The 16,527-nt window shown below is 33.1% G+C and overlaps 1 protein-coding gene across 1 annotated transcript; it reads left to right on the top strand.

Annotated features, from left to right (window-relative positions):
• The first annotated feature begins 1,394 nt into the window (after positions 1-1,394).
• LOC149799733 (transmembrane protein 26-like) lies at positions 1,395-12,092 on the top strand. The gene is made up of 3 exons (XM_089959102.1): positions 1,395-2,137; positions 3,714-3,930; positions 7,377-12,092. The coding sequence occupies exons 1-3, from the start codon at positions 1,905-1,907 to the stop codon at positions 7,968-7,970; spliced, it is 1,044 nt and encodes a 347-aa protein (XP_089815228.1). The 5' UTR covers positions 1,395-1,904; the 3' UTR covers positions 7,971-12,092.
• Positions 12,093-16,527: the final 4,435 nt, after the last annotated feature.

A 16,527-nucleotide genomic window follows, 5' to 3' on the forward strand; every position in this document is an offset into this window, starting at 1 on the left:
TCTGGATGTTATGGTCATGCTACACTCTTAAAACCACTCGTGGCCTACAATAGCTCGCTCATGACCTTGCTGTGCATTTAACAGCATTTGCAACATATTTCGTTGTTAGTCGAAGCATCCAAATTTGAAAATTATCAATCTAAATTCAGTACAATAGTGTTCACATCACCAGCCTCTACCAATGACTCATTGTCATCGTTCGACACGAACAGGCACTGGTTATCAGTTTCCGATTCATCTGCTGTAGTTTTTTCTTTCTTTGGACAACTATGATTACTGTGAAATTCTTTTGTGAGAACAAGTGGTTTATGGAGTCTTTTTCGATTCTTTTTGTCCTGTTCTCTTACGTTGTCACTGAAGTGTTTACGCATGTTAGTGCAACATTTTCTATCAGTCTTTTGGCCAATTTTCATGCGTGTATTCGAAATGTTTAGCTCAGGTGGCCTAAGTGGTTAGAGCGTCCGCCTCGGATGTCGCGGGTTCCAACTTCGGCCGAGTCATACTAAAGAGTTATAGAAATAGTACTAGTAGTTGCCTCGCTTGGCGCTCAGCATTGAAACGAGTGTTAGGAATGGTCTGCCTAGTGTCAGGATAATGTGACTGGGTGAGATATGATTATACCTGTCTGCGATAACAATATTACTAAAACTTCTAAGGCTACGTTACAAATCTACATCACACAAAGATTATGTTGAATGTGCAAATGACAGTAAAAATACTTGTCACAGAGAAAGAATTTTACCGTATATTGTCCAAAATGTTAGCATAAAAATAATTTCCGTATGTATACGAAACAACTCAATAAAGCAATAAATACGCAGTAATCTGACAGGCCTCTGCAAATAATGACTGCACACTGACCCCACACAACATACGTCATCTCACATGAACCCCATAATCTTATATGGCAGAAATAGAACTGACTGGATAAAGAAAACCTCTCTTTAGCCATTTTTCAGGCTGATTACATTCAACGAGATACCATTTGAAAACTAACTACACTAAGAATAATGTGATATTGTCGCGATACCATTTGAAATGAACTACACTATGATTAGTGTAAAAGACTTAAAATCAGGTTCATAATCAATTTTCTCGAACAGATATGTGTCATAAAAGGATTTAACCCACTTTAAGCTACTTCTTTCTTTCTTTCTTCTATTATTAGTAGGTCCTGAATTCGTTGATTCACAATGAGAGCATTATGTCCGTATGATCTTGTATCTCAAGTGCCGGATGATAACTAATAGTCCACATTAAATATTTTGTTTTATATTTACTTACTATACCTACTTTTGTCTTACACTTTATAAGGGAAATTCCCAATTGTATGACCTGATTTAGCTCTATAGCTTTGTGTTTTGCCCTCCAATATACAACGCGATCTCAAATGTAAACAAGTCAACCCAGATCTAGCATCATATAATGCGGCAGCAAGTTGGTATGCATAGTCTCGAGTTGAAATCGTACGCAGATCCAGAATTCTAGACCCTGACCTGCCTATACAATATATTACTGGAGATCTGGTTATACGCTTTTACAGTTGGGAGTGAGTAATACACTAACATATACGGCATACCCTAATAAGGAAAAGGTATCTTAAAGGAAATGTTATACAGGAAACTGGACGTTGAGTCTGACTGAGTGGATTCGATGACACTGTGATTGACAGAAACTCGTACACATCAGTACACACTATCATGAAGGCAGTAAAAGAAATAGATGCGCATTATAATTTTAATGAACTTTATGTTCATAAATACATATGCTAACATATATACTAACATATATCAGCTAATTGACAAGCAAATATCACATGACGTTTTGAATATACTCTACACTTCCAATCGGGGGAAAATATATTTTGCGGACATTTGCCGGTGTAATTGTTTAAGATTTTAATCATGGGAACGAGGGAGCAGTCAATATTTCGATCTAGATATCATAAGTTTGGAAAGATTTCACGTGCAATGGTGGCACGCGCGCTGTTACTAGCGCATGCTGGGATTGTTATCTGGCTAACTACAAGACAACTAGATGACAAAAAGTACTATGGAATTCTTGCTATGGCTGTACCTTTGTTTTTCATGGAAACCTCTGCAGTTCTGTACTTTCGTCAAGGCTTGGAGTGGAAACGGTAAGATTATAATTTAGTTTTGTTCAGTAGCTAAGGTTTATTTCAGTTTATGTTAGGTGAATTATTTGTTACGATTCGTGTGGCTTTGTGTCTTTCAGTTTCGTTTAGTTTTGTCCGCTTTGGATTAGTCTAATGTATTGACCGGTTGTAACAACACCGACATACTCTCAAAAACCGAAATAGGCTCAAAAAGCGAAATACACCGAAACACACAAAGAAATACACAATTATTAACATCTTGGGAGTACATATTGGTGTACAGCCTGATACTATGGTTTGCAATTTTTTTCATAATAATAATAATAAGCAAAACAAAGTTTGATTTAAACGATTTTTATACGAATTATATTTACTTTTTACCCATTCTTAATGACGTCACTCCGTCGTATTTACAAGATTGTACAGGTATGATCAATCGCAGATCGGTCAGAACATAAAATATAGGAGTGAAATTATGATTGTGACAATCCAGAAGTGAGTATTTGCTTTTTTTCTGTGGAAATATCATATATAGCTTACGGTAAATAAAGACATAACAGATAAACTAGGTAAAACTGTCCAATCAAGTACGACGAGTGACTTCAGTAAACTAATGGAGCTATACACAGAAAAATGTTCATAATTCCGAGAACAATCACTGAAATCAAAATTTAATTTGCATATTTAATATTATTCAAACACGTACAAATTATACATTTATTTTCATGAGTATTATGGTGGAAAATATGTGTATTTCGTTGCGTATTTCGGTTTTTGAGTGCATTTCGGTACGTATTTTGGTTTATTTTGGTGATTTTCGGTGTTTCTGGTAATGACCTATTGACATGTTTTGATACCAATGGAACGCAATTTGGTCTTTATAATGCATAAATGCGTTCACCTCATGTATCCTCAGCATGCGCGTGCGTGATTGTTGTTGCCATTATGATTTATGTTGCTTTTGTCCTCTCTTTTCTTGTTGTTGATGTTTTTGTTATTGGTGTGGTGCTGGTGGTAGTGGTGTATGTGTTTTATATAAAACGTTTAATTTATTACAGCCAAACCATGAGCATAAATGGGAGCATTTTAGCCATATTTAGTTGATGAGTTAAGACCAGCTTGGTCCTTCATAAGTCAACTAGTATGACTCACTTCCTCGTCGCCTCCTCTCCTTTGGGTCCAGCGCCATTTCATCCACTTTGAAGACTGTGCTCGGGTGCAAAATCCGGATTAATTAACTCAGCTTTGACATTTCTTCTCTGATTGTGGAGGTGGACACGCCTTAGAAAGGCTCCTAATTGGTCAGTTTCAGGCTTGGTTGTTTGATAGGCAAGTCTATTCGAGTAATTTAAGACCCTATCATAACAACGAAAATTCTACCAGCAATTTCTAAATACTCACAGTCTGGGGAAATGGCGAAAGCAGGTTAAGTCCCAAGTCAATGACAGAATAGCAATGACAAGGCCACGACTCGAACCCTTGACCACTGATCCTAAACAGGCAGTCTCTACCACTAAACCACGTTGTCATTAAAACCAGTGTTGAACTTCACTTGTTTTCATGGTTAACAAGCATTCATTTTTGTTTTCATATTCAGTTTTTGTCCAGCATTTCTGGCGTATTTTGCCAGCATCGTTCCTGGACTTTGGCTTCAACGTTTGAACTCCTTGGGCCACCTCGGCAACAACGTCACCTCCTTCTGTAACCGCGGATCGGAGTCAGATGAAAATCAGACGAGCGTTCCTAATACGGGACGGGACGGCGATAAGTCAAACACGATTAATTTGGGATCCTTATTTACGAGACCAGATATCGTAAGAACTTTGTTCTTTTGTTGCATAACAGGACTATCTATGTTTGTAGTAGTTCTTAGCCTAAATTCAGTGAGAAATATCTCGAATAGCACTATTCTTTTTGGGGTGGGGTGGGGTGAGGGGATTCTTAAAATAGACAACGGAGGGGAGGTGGCCACTTGAACAGGATCGGATGCCCTTGTACGAAAATATTTCATAAGATCCTTTCAGACACACAGACACACACAGACACACACACACACACCTTTTATACGCATAAATGCATTCATACACAAATTTAAACGTATACATAATTGAATGTTATTTCAGTACATCAACAATGAAACAGAAGAAGAAAAAAACGCTATGCAATGCATATTCAGTGTAGTGTAAGAAGTTCTGACGGTAAGTTGCCTGTCGTAAATTCAGAGACCCAAGAGTAATCTATCTGGGGCCGTGACGATCTTGAATATAAAGCTGTACAATATTTCAGTTATTAAAACATCTTCAATATCTCAGTAATTAATACTCCAACACTAAATAACATTAATTTTTTTAAAGACTGTGTCTCGGGATTTATTTGAAAGTTCGAGATAAAATATCTCTGAAGTTGCTAATGATTTTTGCGTAAGTATGTATAAGTTTGAAAATGCACGCTTGAACGTTACTGTAATTTCTGACGACAGTGTTTCGAGTAAAACGTCCAAGTCTTTTTCTTGGAAAGTCTGATGAATTTAAAGGTACAATATCTAAAACAAAAATGGACCGTGTATTACAATAAATACTTTGTGATCTCAGTAAATAATATAACCTTGATAATTGTGCTGCTGGGTTAAATTAGGATGACCGATTTGAACATCCTTGTCCACTTGATATGTTTTAAGTATGTATATAAACAAGGGGTATGTATATAAACAAGGGGTTAAATAAATAATAAACACTACGTACTTTATATAAATAATCAAATACTATATACTTTAAATAAATAATTAAACATCATATAATTTATACAAATAATTAAATATCATTTATTTAATATAAGTAATTAAATATACATAATTAAATACTATATACTACATATAAATAATAAAATAATATATACTACATATAAATAATTAAACTATATATACCACATATAAATAATTAAATACGATATGCTTAATATACATAATGTACTGCCATCTCACCTCTGTCTGTGTGGGTTCGAATCTATGATTCGGCCAATGTGGGTATGTGAGAAAGCTTGCCAGTAGCTTCTCGTGGGTCGGTGGTTCTTTCTGGGGTTTTCCAGGGTTCTTCCTCCACCATTAATACTGGCCGCCATGTATAAGCCTATCGTGTGCTGAAAAATGGCGTTAAACCCTACAACAACAACAACAGCAACATAATTAAACACTATAATATATATAAATAATTAAATAATATATACCACTTATAAATAAACACGATATACTACATATAAATAATTAAACACTACACTATATATAAATAATTAAATAATATATAATACTTATAAATAAGCACTACATACTACATATAAATAATTCAATACAATATATTACATAAAAGAATTAAATACTCTATATTTGTTTGGGTTTGTAAAGGTAAAAGAAATTTTTCTCTGACAAATGTTAGCATACTTATGGATGTTGTTAATTTTGTTGGTGTGGACCCCTCTCCGCTCTCCACCAATGACTGAGATAGAGAACTTTGAAGGAGTGAGGTACGACGCTCCGGTTTGCGGACATAACTCAAAAGGGGATACATGTATATGTTGATTTACATCTTTGTAGTTAATAATCTCATATTATAGTGTCTTGTTGTGCGAACTAAAGAAAATACATGAATTAACTAAAGTAATTTAAAGTACGGGTTTGACACTATTCGAATTAGGAATCGTGCAGTCCCATTCTACGAGATATACAGATCTGTGTACGATAGATACATGGTACCATCATTCTTGAAACATTTTGAAGGGATAATGAAAGAATACATATTTCTTAAAGAAGTCAGACTAGACATTCATCGTGTTGAAAAAGTGTTACACTTTATTGGGATCTGATTGGTTAGTCTTAGATTCTTCCTGTTTTTGTTGTTGCTATTATTATTGTTGTTGTTGTTTAAATCTTGTATGACACGGGCAGATAATAAAGCTCCGTCTCCTTAATCAGACTCTGTCTTTTTACCACTTTCTACAAACCACATTTGAGGATCGACTGACGATTTTACTGGTTAAAGCAAAATCTCAAGAGAAATTAATCTTTCCTCGGAGATGATCAGCTCTCTCCATTAGTATATCATCTCAATAAATTAACATCGTTTCTATTTTTAATAGTATTATTTGGACAAATAGATTGTGAGATTAATTTTGAAAATATATGATAAATGTCATGAAAAAAAGGTACGAAATTAAAACAGTGTTTTAACTTGTATACGCTATATATTGATTACTAGAAGATGAATCGGACCAGAATGTCTCTAATTAGGTCCCGCCTAACACCTTTGACTGACACATGACGATATATAAACTAATGGGTACATTGAACCAGTCACATAACCTAATAAAGTAAATTCAACCATGCACATAACCTAACTGGTAAATTTAACCAAGAACATAAAATGACAGATTAATTCAGCTAATCACACAACCTGATGAAGGTGGTGATAAAATAAACGAAGTGATTACAAGGGACAAAGTTGAGAGTTGATACCATACCTAAATTAAACTACCTTCCATAAATCAATAATAAGGTTGTATTGCATAAACTCAAGTAAAGTTTTAAAAACGCTGGAAATAGTTTACAATTAGGTTGCAAGACCAGACTAATTACTTGCCTGCTGAACCACGTACCACGTCTACAAAACGGTTGGTAATACATACCCAAAAAACGTAAAAACATCATATTTTAAAACCTTTACGTTTAATTCATACAAAATTTTGTGCTTCTATTTTTAGTCAGTAAAGCTCCACGAGTCGTTGCTTTTATGTAGTTTCTCCTTTTAACAAAATCACCCTTGTCTGTGTAACTTTAGTAATTTTCTCAAAGGAAAAACAATGCCCATTCACCAATTAGATCTTCGAAGATATGTATTTTAAGGATCTATTTGGTCAAATGTACAAAGCATGGTTTCAAGTTATGTATGCTTTGAAAATACTCCAGTATTTCAATAACAGTTTCTAAAACTGTTATGCAAGCAGTGGATTTGAATGATCTCTGAATTTACAACCAAATTTAATATGTTTCTTCACATACGGAAAACATGTTTAAGTGGCTGAACATGTACAAGACAATGCCACTCATCAAGTTTTATTTTACATGTTCCTCCCTTGCCTCCCGTTTTGGCGGACAATAATTAAGTGATATCACATTCCATCAAGATGTGATAGAGGAATAAAGATCGCTGTACGGTATTTTGTTTGCTTTAAGCTATTTATTCTATTAAATTTATTACATTTATCCCGCCAGGTGGTAAGCTGTAATGACGTCATTTCCATGGAAGAGGAGTCCATGCTGATTCTAATCATCATCTGTCGTTGGCTTATGCCTCGAGGACACCTGAATCGGAACGGTCTCTCACAACTTCTGCTGATGTACCTTGGAATATGTGCAGACATAATTGATTTCTCCGAGTACTTCGAATATGAACGCGGCCCAGACAACAACACGTTCACGTACACTCTTCTTGGTGTCTGGACATGGTGTTTGATGCAGTTTACACTAGTAGTGACGTCAGCCTCACAAACTCAGGGAACCAAAACAGACGGCCTAAAGATAGATTTGAGCGATGTATTTTCTCTTATGATGGTTCTTTTTATGCAAGATGGACCTTTCTTCGTTATACGTACAATTTTAATCATACGTCGAGAAAAGCTTGACGTTAAAATTTTATTTTATTATTGCAAAAACATTTTGACTCTGATACTCGCAATTTACCGCTTACTTGTTCTTGGTTCTTGCGTATCTTATGATGGGGATGACCTAGTCATCGAAACTGTGGACATTCAATGCGAACCTCCATTAACGTCTCCTTCAGGAAAACGAAAAAAAAGGGCGTACTAGATTTTAACTGGTGATGCGCTGAAGGAGATATCATACGAAGAATGGTTGATGATCTCAGTAGAGGGATGGAGTGGGGGCTTCTGAACTGATTCAATGATAAGCTGTTCAATATGCCCAGATTATTGCTTTCTCACATGCTAATAAATTATTGTGATCTTGTACAGTCATCTTTCTCTTTTAAACGGATCAGAGTGATGAGTATCAAAAGATAAAGTTTTAGACCATCTCTATAGAAGGCTTATTTAAACACATTGAAATTTTCAAGTGACGAAAATCACATGCAAGAAAAATAGAAAGATCGCAGACAATGAGACATTAAGTAAAAAGTACAAGATGCAAATAGACAGATGGTTAAGTTTGACAAAATCCCACATTCTAAAAACGAGTAGGTTTTAAATGATGAAGAAAAACAACAGTTTATGAAATAAAAACTTCCTGCTCTCTGTAGCGGTATTAGGTACAATAAAATGTTACACGTCTTTACTTCCTCCATATTAAATAAAGATGCAGATAAAGTTAACAAAAAGAAAATATCTGTAACGATAGTTTTAGTCCAATGCCTAGCAATACTTTGTGTCATTCCCTGCATTATTCATTATCTTTTCTCCTTTGGTACTATTTTCTCGTAGATACTTTCAAGGTCAAACAAATCAAAGAGTAGCAAAATTAATTTACCAGCAATTTTATAAATTTTTGGAGCAAACAGCTGCTTTTCAAAACGTCTCAGATCACAATTAATTTTTCCTATATAGCCTCTACATTTGTTTGTCAGTACTTAACTTTCCACTGTGTCCAAATCGATACTAATCATATGTTAATCTAAAATACCTTCAAAGATAACTTCACGGTGAAGTTCTTGTCATAGGTTCACCAGCATTTCATTGAGAGGCTGGACTGCACACAACCACATTATAAGCTCATATTCTATAGAATAAACAATTGCTTTTAAACCCATGCAAACAAAGCCTAAATATGACTCTTATATCACCACGAAAGGAGACAGGATAAACTGCTCTAAAAATAGACTATATTCGAATTAAACCGGAACTATTGTCATCCAGTTCCATACGTCAATTGAAAATTTATAGTATATTCCTCGTTTGCTCAATTGCTTTTCTGTTTAAAATAAAGCCCAGGAAAGATTTAGTTCTGTAACCAGTACAAAGAATGAAACATTAAATTTTGTAACTTTATTTCCCTCTTTTAACTCAATTCCGTGTCCTGCATAATAGTTTTGCAATCGTGTGATTGTTTGAAAGGATTACATTTTAACTATCCAGTTCATTATAGAATATTTGTAAAATCACTATTTAATTTTACAAGGCAATCCAGTTTTTCCGTTTCCCACAAATACTAAAGCTCACATGCTCTGTTCTATTTCATTCACTATGTCAGTGTGGTATGCTTCGTCTAATCCATATACCATTACACTTTACATGTTAGATTTTTAAGGAACCATTCTGTGTGTTTTTGTTTCCTTTCTGTTCCATCAACACCATTGTCAAGTTTTTTATTTTTAAATTATCGTTGACAACATCCTATAAATCCTGCACATGTAAATGATTTTAAATGATATTCAATTTTTTAATGAATCTGCTATGTTAATATCATTTTAAAATTTTCAAAGGCGAAGTCAATGGAGAAGAATGTATGATATTGTCTATCTCGTTTGGTACAGAAACATTTATTTTCCTTTTACATCAGATTTCTTATGTTGGTGCATAACGCACTTGTGTTTTTTAATTTTTTAAATTCATGAATGTAGAGTATACTAAGACGCATGCAAAAAGTATCACGAATGTCAACAGGGAAACGTACCAGTCATGTATGTACAAATTTGCGAATAAACTTATATAGCACATTGATAAGCAATCCTTTAAATGTAGAAAATGAATGTGTCTTACTGTCACTACTTGTACTTACTCACATGTATCACTATATAAAATATATGCCTCTACTCCTGAATGTATCACTATATAAAATATATGCCTTTACTCGTGTATGTATCACTATATAAAATGTGTGCCTCTACTCGTGTATGTATCACTATATAAAATGTGTGCCTCTACTCGTGTATGTATCACTATATAAAATATGTACCTCTATTCGTTTATGTATCACTATATAAAATGTGTGCCTCTACTCGTGTATTTAACTGTATAAAATATATGCCTCTACTCGTGTATTTAACTGTATAAAATATATGCCTTTACTCGTGTATTTAACTGTATAAAATATATGCCTTTACTCGTGTATTTAACTGTATAAAATATATGCCTTTACTCGTGTATTTAACTGTATAAAATATATGCCTTTACTCGTGTATTTAACTGTATAAAATATATGCCTTTACTCGTGTATTTAACTGTATAAAATATATGCCTCTACTCGTGTATTTAACTGTATAAAATATATGCCTTTACTCGTGTATTTAACTGTATAAATATGTGGTTGCAAACAAAATTTAATAAGTGAAGGATCAAATGCGAAACTGTTTTGTATAACAGCAAATCAGAACAATCCTGGCTTGTGATGCCGGCTATATATATATATATATATATATATATATATATATATATATATATATATATATATATATATATATATATATATATATCTTTGTGTGTGTGTGTGTGTGTGTGTGTTCAAGGGAATTAACTATCAATATTTTCAGTCATAGCAAACACTCAATAATTGCAACAGGAATTAATGTTATATGGTGGACTGAGGGAGGTATTTGTATGCACAATTCTTGTGAATAAACACACTGCTAAGTATCTCGTTACAAATGAAAAACGTATATATTATCAGCTCTGTGCAAATTGCATGTAAATTGTGAAATCTATGGTAGCACATCTGGCATAGCACAGAACTCATAATTGTCGCACTGTTTGATACCTGCCCAGGTCACCCTCGACTGGCTGCCTCAGTATCTCCATGGGAAAAGCACATTCCTCCCATTTCACTGGCATGATATGCTAAAAGTGCCATTAAAACCAACAAAACATGAGAACTGTATTTCAAATTACTTCCATCATTTGTTGAAGAAGGAGAATAAATTATAGATTTTAAAGGGTTCATATACATATTTAAAGTATCAATTTTATACGGCAATGCTTTGCAGTGTATGAATATGATTATTTAGCATTTTATGGGACAAACAAATGAATTAGTTTACAACCTTTTGCTAATTTAGGATATCAAACACAAATTTTATTCCTCCTTAATGTTCATAAAAATTCTTTATGTTTGTGCACAATGAATGATGAACGAAGCAAGAATTCTTACAACCTTACAATCCACTTACTAAAGTCTCTCTCTCTCTCTCTCTCTCTCTCTATATATATATATATATATATATATATATATATATATATATATATATATATATATATATATATATATATACACTCACAACAGTCTGTACATGTTTTGTAATGTCCGTAATTACTTATAATATGCATATTTATATTTCTTTATTCAGTGTATTGATGGAAGCATAATTCTGTTTATTTATTAAATTGTTTAATTTATCTAAATAATTGACATAAGTCCATTTTAGAAATAAAAAATGTTGTAATTTTCAAATCACTCAGTGAGTTTTCTGTTGTTATCTAATTTATGAGTTTGAACTTTGTAAGTGATTCAGGGTAGAGATTTTGACCTGATCTTGCTTAGGAGCTTAGAATGTTCTGGAAGTAAACATGTTGACAATTTGGTGAAATTTCCATTACTTTACTGGAGAATATATTGTGATGCAGTATGTGAGGTACATGTATGTATATATCAAGATTTGATAATTATTCATTCCAGTTTTATGATCAGTATGTGGAATCACTTATTTTTGTTTTTCAATTATAATCTGAGATGAATTATTTAAATAATTTATTGAATCTACAAAGTGCTCAATGCCTTTTTGGACTAAAACACAAATACATTCTGTATCATGACATTGTGGTGCATCAGGACATTCAAGCCAATTTGGAATTCATTATTAATATTTTATACTTTTGGACTTCTGATACAACATTTAGGACATTTGGGATTTAATTCACGATACTGTGTCTTTCGATTTTTTTACTTAGCATTCTAGAAAAATAAATTATCTTGATTTTACTAACAGTCGTGGTTTTGTTTCTATCTGTAACATAGTTTAAGACAAGAGAATCATAGCACAATAAATATCTCAGATCGGAAGACAAGCACATTTTGGACTGAGGAACCATCCTTTATGTGTTTAGAAAAAGCATAAAATAATTTTACAATTGCTTTATTGTTGCCTCTCAATGACAAGACTTGACCCTTTGGAATAATATCACTTTCGCCAGTGCATATACATTTTTCTGACATAATGCTTCTCCTAAACCACTCAACAGAATTTGACCAAAATTGACAGAAACCATCCTGGTGGGAAGGGGTTTCAAATATATGCAACTGATGCTCATTTGCCATCCAATATGTTTGCCATCCAATATGACTGCCATTACTAACAATATGAAAATCTTCAAATACCTTCTCAAAACTACTCAACAAAATCCAAAATAATTTGACAGTATATCAGCATTCGAAGCTTTTAAAAACAAAGCACTACTACTAATGAGAAATGCCTCAAAACCTCTCAAAAAGAGTTTGACATTATTCAACTAAATTGTGACTGAAAACATCCTGGCATACAGGACTTCCAAGTTCATACATATGATGACACTCCATCGATAAATTCTGCAGTTGTTACTATGAAAAGAAATAACCATTAAATGACTACTTTTCAAAACACCTTGACTAGGTTCTACAGCTTCATAACATGAAGGACCTTGTAAAAGGAACAGTGTCACAAATCTGTGATCATATATATAGCTGACATTAGTATATACCCCCCCCAAATGACTACTTCTTAACAATAGTCCAAAAGAATTTGACATTTTATTTTAGAAAATATCCTGGTACCAAGGGTATTCATATTTGTACCAATGATGCAAACTGACTTTAAAATATTGCCACAGCAACTAGGAACAGTAAAACATTAAAATAATGACTTCTCAAAAAGAGCTAAACAGAATTTGACTTAATGCACAATGGCATGAAGAGTTTCGTACAAAAGATGTCAATTATCCAAAATATATGGCCATGTTAACACAAAAACGAAAATCATTTAAAAAGCTTTACCTCAAAAACTGCATAAGAGAATTTGACCAACTTTCTAGAATAAAAGCTTTTCAGTACTGGAAAATTGATGCTGAAAATGCCATTATGTGTAGAAGATACAAAAACACAGCGCTACCTGGAAACAAATTCTTTTTAATGTTTGCAATCAATGGCATTTGTCAATCAAGTAGGTATTATCCAGATGAGTGATCTCAGACCCAAAGTTGTTGTATCCCAATCTGTGTGTGAAAATCTATACTTGAATACTTATAGTGTTGCTGTATTGTAAGTGGGTTGGTGTAAAAAAATTACTGTTCCAAGAGATTCCAGAAACTGATATTGAAGTAGAAAATATACATGACCACTGAAGTATGAACGGAGAGTCAGTTATCTACATTTGTACTGTGGTGTAGTATTTCTAAGGAAATATGCACCTTTTACATGACATTACAAGGAACAATGTATCAGAAACTGGCCTAAACATATTAAATGTACATGATCATAAAAGTTTGAAAAGTAGGTCACACTGACCTTTTGTCATGGTTGTTTTAGTAATCATCATGCTACATTCACAAATTTATTTCCATGGCAATACAAGCACATATTTGTGTTCCAGAAACTGATCCAAATGTAAAATAAACGTCCACAATGACAAAAGCAGGAGTACTAAAAATAAGTCACAGGTGAAGCAATGATGAAAGATCTTTATTACAATCATATTCAGTGACAAAGATTTTCACACAAAAAAAATCTGTGTTATTTTGCTGCTTAAACTGCACCTAACACAAAGAAAAACAAAGACTTGTTGTACAGAAGAATAATATTCTATTTGTTGGAAGCTCATCTTATGTATCAAACAATGTCAAGAAAGCTTTATTTGAAAATAAGATATAATGTTCTGCAATCATAATATAATTAACAAAATGCGAATAATGAATGTTTGCATCTTCATTTCCATACAACCCAAAACATTTTTTTAAAGTCATTTCTTAAACAAGAGGCCCAAGGTCCCACATTGCTCACTTGACTGACATTTCCCTAAAATACTATCATGTTTTTGTTGTTGTTTCAAACAAGTCATCCCAAGGTTTTCTGTTAATACCATAGGCCATATTTGATGGTCATTTGTAAAGGTCTTATATGCCAGTATACTTTCTATCAAATTTGGTTGAAAGTTGTTCAGCAGATTTCAAGAAGTCATTTTAAGGTTTGCCTTTCGTTAGTCCCAGTGGCAGACTGGTACATGAACCATGATGAAAATAATATTCTCTTAATGTAACAATGTTCAGGGAGTTATAAAAGTATAATGTAATGCAGTTGAGGTTGCCTTATACTTTAGTACATTTTATGTAATTACATAATTTAACCTGCATAATGGAATCCATTGCAATACCTGTATTATATGAAGACAGTGTTTCATTATTGTGCTTTGCAGGCAAGGATGATCATGTCATATATATTTGCAACCAACTGACAAGATTTACTATAAAGACATTTTGAGGAATAACATACCTGTATGTAGGACTTAATTTTATGGCAATTTTACAATCATTAATATTAATATAACAAACCAAGATTTAGCTTAATCTTAAAATTTAAACATCTATAATAAAATGACCATACAATACTGGCAATACATACTTCATATACTTGTGCAAAAATCGGGTCTAACATCTCGACACAAAGTAATATGCATTTGCATAATGCATCACCAGATCCAGATTATTGTTTGGCCCCAACAACCTGCATAGAACATGGTGCTAGCAGCTTGCAGTAAGATTTCACTTATATGCATTTATATAAGGCATGGACAAATGTTTAAAGTTTAGAAATATTATTCTGATATGCAATTATATTACTAGTGAATTTCCTGAGTTCAAATCCAACTTTTTACATTAGGTTAAAAACTATAAGAAAACTTACAAGACCTATGCTAAAGCACTAAAATCAATCCGAATGAAATTGGAACCTTATATTAATAAAATAACAAAAATTAAATGCCTTTTAAAATGAAACGGGTCTCTTTTCATGGTGACGCAAGGAATATTTTCTACATTTTACTTCCTCAACTAAGGACAATTCTGGACACAAAATGAACAAAGACTTATTTCCAGACCAGTTTCTATATATTTATTGTATCCCTCTCTTATAAATACCATAGATCCCTTTCTTTTTGTGTGCATCAATTTTTATGGTTTTCATAAAAATGACATTTTAAATGGTACTAAAGTTGAGGATTACTCATATGTACTTGCTTCTAAGTTGGATCCAAATGCAAACAACATAGTCCCTGTTATGTCATCAGATACTACACTGGCAAATCAGGGTCTATGTTGCATGTTGTACTGACTACTGCAGAAAACTGCAAATACTGATTTACAAGTGCATTATGTACTGACATATCTGAGTCTGTGTAGTTGGACGTGACTTAAAAGAGTATATATAGCACACAAGGGGTCGTACTGTTTTCACACAAGAGTATATATAGCAAACAAGGGGTCATACTGTTTTCACAGAAGGAAAATTGGATGTTTGGTCTTTAATTTCATTTTTGTAGCAACCAATGAATCTGAAACAATTGATACCCCAAGTAATTCATGCCTCATCAAAAGAATTCACAGTAGTTGTCAATGTTGAATGCTTTCATAATTTCCACTATCATTCAACATGGCTGCCGAGTGACGGGTAGACCTGATAGAATGAATCATTTGTGAGAATTGAGTGAACCATGAAAAGACAAATAATTTCATTCACCAGTTTTACATATGCCAGATGAAGTGAATGTAGTTGGTATCCAATGTGTAATTATAAATCAAATTACATAAACTGTCTGTTTTGACCTTTCACTGAAAAGGTTAAGACATGGTCCAACTGGCTGATGTGTATAGCAGTGTTCTCACATGGTTTATGTTGATAATTCTGTCCAACCATACACAAATGACACATGCACTGCAATACCTGTTTCTCCAGCTGACAAGGTTGCTTATAAATATTCCAAATGGAAAGTATTTAAAAAATATAATTCTTGTCAAACTGCAATCTTCATGTTTTGTTTTTCCAGTCATAAGTCAACATGAGTGAATATAAATTTATGCTAACATAAAGGAGAAAAAAAATCCTATTGCTTTTACCATGCCAAAATTTCAAACATTCCACATACATGTACATAACAAAATGTAAGAAAATAAAATAAAGATTATAAGCATCACTCTGCATACAACTGAAAATACAGCCAATGTCTCTAACACAAAACTTGAAAACTTTTGATATTACATACAAGTACTTTGAAAATAAGGAAAACGTAAAACACATTTGACTTTGCAATATATAATGTGAATATTTTTTCTACATGAACTAAAGCCAGTATAAAAAAAAACACTCCAGCATTATTGGATACAAAATCTCCAAATCTCTT

The sequence above is a fragment of the Sinohyriopsis cumingii genome, chromosome 5 (assembly GCF_028554795.1).
Source record: "Sinohyriopsis cumingii isolate HCF-2022 chromosome 5, ASM2855479v2, whole genome shotgun sequence".
Classification (NCBI taxonomy): Eukaryota; Metazoa; Mollusca; class Bivalvia; order Unionida; family Unionidae; genus Sinohyriopsis; species Sinohyriopsis cumingii.

Excerpts from the sequence above, each read along its gene's own strand:
- LOC149799733 (XM_089959102.1), top strand. The coding sequence starts at position 1,905 with ATGGGAACGAGGGAGCAGTCAATATTTCGATCTAGATATCATAAGTTT. Across the intron at positions 2,138-3,713 it reads CAAGGCTTGGAGTGGAAACG|TTTTTGTCCAGCATTTCTGG; the intron begins GTAAGATTATAA and ends TTTCATATTCAG. Across the intron at positions 3,931-7,376 it reads TATTTACGAGACCAGATATC|GTGGTAAGCTGTAATGACGT; the intron begins GTAAGAACTTTG and ends TTATCCCGCCAG.